Below are 7,484 nucleotides of genomic sequence, written 5' to 3'. Positions count from 1 at the left end.
GCCCCACTGCCCCGCCGCGGGGTGGGTCCCCAGATCCTCCCCCACGCGTTCCGCCCCCGCCCCCGGCCGGACTCCCCGCCCCGAGCGGAGCGCGCGCTCGCCAAAGGGGCCAGAGTTGGGGAGCCCGCCGCTGGCCGCAGCCTGTGCTCGGCGCTCTAGGCCGGTTCGCCGCGGTCACGAGAAGGGCCCCGCGCCGCCCGGGCCTCTTCGGGCTGGAGGAGGTCAGAGTCCGCCTCCGCGGTCCGCGCGCTGGCGCATCCCTGCCCGGGGTGCCATCGCTGCGATGCCCGGGGCTGGCCCGGCCGCCGGGGCGCACCGCCCGCAATCGGAGTACCCCGAGGAGCTGCCTTCCCAGGAGGTAAGTGGGGGGCCGCCCGCGGCGCTCCGAAGGCGCCTCGACGCCCGCCTCTCTCGCCCCGCAGCTGCCCTCCCTCTCCCGCGGAAATCCACCGCTGGCTGCTGGAAATGGGGACCAGGTCCTCCGGTCCACTCTGTCCTCCGAGCCTGGGGAGCCCCGTGCTCGGGAGTTGCTCAGTCCCACGTTGGGGGTCACTCGGGGATCTGTCAAGCCTGTGGCTAGGGAACGTCTCCCATCCGCAGGGACAGAGCCCGCATCGACGGCCTGGCTCGGCGCTCGGACCGGGATCCACGCAGTGAGGAGCAGCCCCGGGGCTCGGTGGCTCCAGCGTCCCCAGCCGCGCTCCCTGGCGGCAGGAAAGCGAGGGTCGCAGGACAGGGACGCGCCCGGGAAGAGGCTGCAGGATGTGGGCCTTACACAGCCCTGGTCTAACAGTGCTGGGCGCCAGAGCACATGGGTGGTGGTTCTCAGCGAGTTTGATTCCCTCCGACAGCCGGAGCTGCTTTGGAAGGTTGGAGCTTCCAAGGAGCCGTGCTGCTGTTGCTGCGTGCCTTAGCTGGACAAGGACTCTGAGAGCAGAGGGAGGCCCGTACTCCTGACTCAGGAATCACGAGATGATGGACGCATCCCCTCCCTGAGCCTCTTTGTAAGGTCAGGGATCGTAAGTCACAGCCACTTCAGAGGTGTTGTGTAGCTATAGGTGATAATGCCCGTCAGGCCCAGCGCAGTGCCTTTCATCCAGTCATGGCTGTCCTTCTTGGGGCCTCTGTGGGTCTGTTAGTGGGCACTGGGCTGCCTCGGCTGGTGTAAGTGGTGGGAAATGGAGAGCGTCTTGGTCCACCTTCCTGTCATTGAGCTGGCTTCTTCAGCTCTGGCTTGTGGCTGTCACGCCTGCCACTAGGCTTTCCAGTGGGTTCCCGCTGAAGGGGTGTCCACCTGGGGCGAGGTGGGGGGCGGGGATATAGGCCCTGTGCAGTGACAGGCCTCACTAGCTTGCTGGTCTCCCATAGAAGGGGGAAAACTTCCACAACTTCCAAGGGGGTTCTGTCATGGCACCTCTTCCTTAAGGGAGCAGGTAGAGAAGGAAGAGAAGGCTTCTTGGTTCCCAGCCCTTGCCTCTCAACATCGGGAACATGACAGGCCTGGTTGCCATTGCCAGAGTGTTCAATGCAAGAAAGTCAGTTTAGCCTGAGATGGTTGCTATCATCCCTTGGTGTACTTCACCAAGGGATGTGTCTAAATAACTGATGCAAAAAGCTACTGATTTATGGTTTCAAAAATAATACAGGGAAGCTGTTTGCTTATGCATGTAATGGTAGCTACCCAGGAGGCTGAGAGCTGAGCTCAGGGCATGGATTGAAGTCAGCCTGGGCAGGAAGATTCTCATCTGCAACTGGAGCGTAAATGACAGAGTGCCACTTTAATCCCAGTACTGGCACAAAAAAAAAAAAAGGAAAAAGAAGAGGAAGGGAGGAAAGGAGGGAGGGAGAAAGGAAAGAAGGAAGGAATAGAGGAAGGAAGGAAACACAATAGTCTAGAGTTCTGGTTGATCCCTGTGAGATATTTTGTTTAATTGCATACTTACTGGAGTAAAGTCTTCTATGGTTCAGTATCTTTCAAAGACCAACCCCAAAGGGAGCAAGGATAAAAGATCAGGAAGCCTAGTACCAACAGATAATCCTCTCTTTGTTTTCTGAGATGACAGCAGTGATTGAATCATTAAATTAGACACAGCATAGGCCAATTGATTGGGTTAATTTTTTTTAAGTTAACTTGTGGGATGAGATATAGTGGTGCACACCTATAGAATCCCAGCTGCTTGGGAAAGGAGGATCAAGATCTGAAGCTGATAAGATTATTGAGACCCTATCTCAAAAAAGTTTCTGGATGTGGTTCATGACTCTAATCCCAGTTACTTTGGTAGGAGGAGGTTGGAGGATCAAGGCCTAAGGCTGAGTAAAATAAATGAGACCTTAAATGAAAAACAAACTAAAATGAAAGGGTTGGGGTGTGGCTGAATTCATGGAGGAAGTACAAGGCCCTGAGTTCAAAATTCAGTAGCATCAAAAATAAAAATAAAAATACATACAATAAAAATTAAGGAAGTTAGCTTTGGGTCATAGAATAAGAAACTGCCTCCTCACCTTTAATGCTCATTATCACCTTGTCCTATCAAGTAGATTTTTTTTGAAGTGTCTACTGGGTTTTTATTTTGGCAACTATTAAAAAGGGAATCTATTTCTTTGGTGAACTGAAGACTTTCAGCTTTGAAATAGAAATAACCAGTTGCTAGTGATTCTCAGCCTTACTGATGGTTAGAATTGTTGGAACTTCTAGGAACATACCTGGCTCACTTTGATTTACTGACCTGGGTTACAGTAGCTTAGATTACAGGGAGATTCAAAATGCAGAGGCGCTTTTGTGCTAGTACTGGGACTTGAACTCAGGGAGTTGGCTTTTTTGCTCAAGGCGGGTCCTCTACCATTTGAGCCACATCTCCACTTCCAGGTTTTGCTGTTTAAATGATGATAAGAGCCTCTCAGACTTCCCTGCCCAGGCTGGCTTCAAATTAAGATCCTTAGATAGTAGCCTTCTAAGTAGTTAGGATAATAGGCGTGAGCCACCAGCACCTGGTCTATGCTATTTATTTTTCCATAGATCTATATGGTCACCTTTTATTTGAATGTTCCTTATTCTTCAGTTTGTTTATGCAGGATGTGTGTGTGTGTGTGTGTGTGTGTGTGTGTGTGTGTGTGTGTGGTCTTGGAGATGCAACACACAGGGTCTTGCACATATGCTCTGTCACTGAGCTACATCTGGAGCCCTCACAAAGGTCTTTGATTACCTGTCTTCCAGCTCATTGTGTTGCCTTATAGATACTTTCACAGAAACTCTTGGCAAGAGAAAATGGCAGTGACTAGAAAGGCTACAGCAGGGTTTTTGCATATGTGATTTGACTGAACAGTCCCTTAGAGGATTGTGGGACAGTGTTGACTAAATTAGGTGGTCCATTTGGAAATGTCCACAGGGGCCAAGGAACAACAAAAACTCACTGCACTAGGTGGGCTGGGTAGAAATGATGAGGAGAGTGGGGCCTTTGATGGCCAGAAGGACATGTTCTGTACTCAAGGAAGACCACCACCATTCACCTCCAACTGACTGGGAATTAAATGGGCTGCTATAGATCACAAAAATGACCTCCATGTCTTCCCATCCCCTAATTAAGAGGTGGGTTCTGTTTGTCCAGCCCTTAAATCCAGGCCTGGCCATGAGATTTGTTTTGAGTCACAGCTGAGGTTTTTGGTTTGTTTGTTTGTTTGTTTTTCTTTCTTTCTGGTACTAGGGCTTGAACTCTGGGTGTAGGCACTGTCTTTTAGCTTTTCTACCACTTAAAGCACAGCTCCACTTCTGGATTTTTGCTAGTTAATTGGAGATTAGAGTCTCGTGGACTATCCTGCTTGAGGTAGCGTTGAACCTCAATCCTCAGATCTTACCTTCCTGAGTAGCCAGCATCTTGGCATGCGCTACTGGCAGCGGGCTGGCTCTTGACTTGATTTGGGATACACATGACCAAGACACATAAAGAAGATTCCTGGACCATCCACAGAGTCTTTCAGAATCTCCCACAACTATTGGGATCAGCTAAGTTGGCCCGGAGCAGTTCTGCTCAGCTAACCCACAGAATATGGGAAAATAGTGTTTATTCAGGTGATTTAGTATTGGGGCCAGAAGCAAAACCTTACAGTAATACAACTCTGCATTGCCAGATGTTATGATCTTTTAAATAAAAACCATAAGTTCAAACTTTTGTGTAAGTTCCAATTTTGAGAAAAAAATCTGCATTACTTGCCAACATCCTAAAAGCACTTAATGGGCCAAACAAAACACATCTTTAGGCTGAACATAGCTTGGTGGTTGTTGGTTTCCAACTTCCTACATAGATACAAGGGGAGGGGTTTCTATGAACAATGCCTCATTACCTCCTGTCACCCATCCACCCTTCTTGCCACAAGAGTGACTGCTCACGTGCAGTGGATGGGAAGACTGGACATTTCTTTGTTGTCCACTGAGAGCTGTTGGAATCATCTTTCCCTTTCTCTTCCTCTCAGAGATTCTAAAGGTTTCGTCACAAAATCAATGTAGTTTTAAATCTTGGGGGAGAAGAAATGGTGGATTAATGGAAAGAGGAGAAAAAGTCAGAAGTCAGTTATTGTCATAGTTCAATGAGACTAGAAAATACATGAGAAGCAATAGGTAAATGATTGTACTTAGTGATTTTTCTTTCTTTTCTTCTCTGTAATCGTTTTTTTTTTTTTGGTGGTACTGGGGATTGAATTGAGGAATTCATGCTTGCTAGTCAGGTGCTCATTTGACTCACACCTCTAACCCTGTTTCTGTGTTGGTTATTTGCTGTCAGTACAGGAGCTGGAACACAGGAGTTGGGCACTGTCCCTTAGCTTGTTGGTGCTCTACCACTTGAACCACACTGCTTCTGGCTTTTTGCCTGAGCTGGCTTTCAACCTGATCCTCAGATCTCAGCCTCCTGAGTAGCTAGTTTAGATGTGAGGTCTTGCTTTATGCCTGGGCTTAGCCTGGGCTGTGATCCTTCTATGTACCTTTTGCATAACAGGTATGCACCACTGTGCTCAGCTATGTGTTTCTCCCGTAGGTGGGATAATAATTATGTGTAAGGATTATGTCCAGCCATTGGCTAGAAGAAATCTATTGTCTGAGCTGGCCTTGAGTCACCGTCCCCCAAAACCAGGTTTGCTTCTTAAGTAGCTAGTAGTACAGGCTTGATCCACTACACCTGGCTAGACAAGTGGTTTTCAATCTTTTTTTTTTTTTTGGTCAGTCCTGGGACTTGAACTCTGCCCTTGGGCACTGTCACTCAACTCTTCAGCTCTAGGCTAGTGCTCTATCACTTTGAGCCACAGTGCTACTTCTGTTTTTTTTTTTTGTTTGTTTTTTTTGGTAGTTAATTGGAGATAAGATTCTCATGGCTTTTCCTGCCTGGGCTAGCTTTGAACCTCAATTCTCAGTTTCCAGCCTCCTGAGTAGCTAGGATTACAGGTGTAAGCCACAGGCAAGTATTTTGTTACAGTAGCAGAAAGCTGACTACCCCACTATGCAAACTTGGAAAGTAGGTGTAGTGTTAGAATGGTGTGACTAATGTAGACCACATTCTTTCTTTTCTGGGAAGTGGCTTTAGTACAGGTAAACATTCTGCAAAGAACACTATTTCCTACACAAAATGGACAGGAATGCTAAAAGTTGTATGTGAATGACAGGGAGGCTGGGACAGAAGAAAAGTAAATACCAGAAGGTAGAGCAGATGAGACATTAAAAGGGAATACATATCATTGCCAGGCACTGGTGTCTCATGCCTATAATTTTAGCCATTGGAGAGGCTGAGCTCTGGAGGACCTGGGACTGGTTGGCTGGTTCAAGTCTATGTCACCAGATGGAGGTGAGGTTTAGTGAAAATTTCCCTTTAAATGTAGGAACTCTTCACTTAGAGTCCTTGACTTCAATCACAGAATAAGAATTTCTGAACAAGTCACAATGGTAGGAAAACTTGGCAAAGCTTTATTAAGTAAACAAGCGCAGATGAACAGACAAAAAAATCCCAGACAAATGCACAAAAGGGCAGGGGCACACTTTACCATAGTGTGGGTGCTCTCATGGAAGAGACAGAGACAGAGAAGAGACACATGCACACAGGAAGACACGCAGAGAGACATAGTGCACTTTGGGCTCTTGGGATATTTATAGGGTAAAGGCAGGGGGTCTGCTTCATAGTTACGCAAAGATAAGTGCTTTGTCTTTGTTTTGTTTTTTTTGTCGGTTGCGGGGGGGCCTGAACTCTGGGCCTGGGCGCTGTCCCTCAGCTCTTCAACTCAAGGCAAGTGCTCTACCACTTGAGCCACAGAGCCACTTTTGGCTTTTTCTGCTTATGTGGTGCTGAGGAATCGAACCCAGGACCTCAGGCATGCAAGGCAAGCACTCTACCACTGAGCCACCTTCCCAGCCCCAGTGCTTTGTCTTTGCTCTAATCACCTTTCTGAGTAACACCTGCCATGAAACAGCTCTTTACCCTTGAGATGAGGAGGTGCCCTGCTATCTGTCTTTTGGGACAAGAGGTGGCTTAAGTTTGAGGAAGGAGTTTTCTCAGTAAGCCATACCTCCTGTCAAACAAATGTTAATTTTTGGGGTGAGGCATGCATCCCTCAGGAAGGAATGCATCTTTGTCTCTCTTTGAAGCAAGGATGGCACTTCTGTGTTTCTAAGTATCCCACATCAGCCAGACCAGGTAGAAAAATTTGCTACTAACTTCTCAACCCATAGCTAGGCACAGTGACAAATGCCTGCCATCCCAAGCCAGATGTGAGGCCGAGACTGGGTGGATTGCAGTTCTGTGCAAGGCTGGGCAGAAAAGCCTGCAAGATTCCATCTCCATAGGGAGAAGCTGGATGCTGTGCTTGTGTTTGTCATCCCAGCAATGATGAGAAGGCTAAAAGTAGGTAGATTGAAGCTTGGGCAGGAAGTGAGACCCAATCTCCAAAATAACCAGCAATGGGGCTGGGAAGGTGGCTCAGTGGTAGAGTGTTTGCCTTGCCTGCATGAGGCCCTGGGTTCGATTCCTCAGAACCACATACACAGAAACAGCCGGAAGTGGCACTGTGGCTCAAGTGATAGAGCACTTGCCTTGAGCTGAAGAGCCGAGGAACGGCACCCAAGCCCAGAGTTCAGGCCCCACAACCGACAAAAAAAAAAAAAAAAGAAAAAAGAAAAATAACCAGCAAATAAGAGGGCCAGAAGTGTGGCTGAAGGGGTAGAACATCAGCTTAGCAAGCGCGAGGCCTTGAGTTCAAAACCCAATACCACAAAATAACAACAACAACAATAATAATAGGAGACAGATGTCAGCAAGGTATTAGTTCAGAATGGGAAGGCTTTGAGAGATGGTCTGTGGGTTGCTCCTGAAGCTGTGGGGTAGGGCAGAAGCAGGGTTGTGAGGAAGGATCGGGGGGGGGCCCAGTTGATGACAAAGTGACAGCTTTCATCTACCAGACAAGGAGTTAGCTTTGCAATAGACACTGTCTGCCATCGTTTGAAAAGTAGG

At 48.3% G+C, this 7,484-nt stretch overlaps 1 protein-coding gene across 1 annotated transcript in view; it reads left to right on the top strand.

Moving 5' to 3' along the window:
• The first annotated feature begins 243 nt into the window (after positions 1-243).
• LOC105988292 (two pore calcium channel protein 2-like) overlaps positions 244-7,484 on the top strand; it is a 58,719-nt gene continuing 51,478 nt past the window's right edge. Inside the window, 1 exon segment of the mRNA XM_013019867.1 lies at positions 244-358. Coding sequence (XP_012875321.1) covers positions 284-358 — 75 coding nt within the window. The 5' untranslated portion in view covers positions 244-283.

The sequence above is a fragment of the Dipodomys ordii genome, unplaced genomic scaffold, assembly GCF_000151885.1.
Source record: "Dipodomys ordii isolate 6190 unplaced genomic scaffold, Dord_2.0 Scaffold47, whole genome shotgun sequence".
Lineage (NCBI taxonomy): Eukaryota > Metazoa > Chordata > Mammalia > Rodentia > Heteromyidae > Dipodomys > Dipodomys ordii.
The sequence above is the reverse complement of the archived record's forward strand: the minus strand, read 5'-3'. Positions and strand labels throughout refer to the sequence as shown.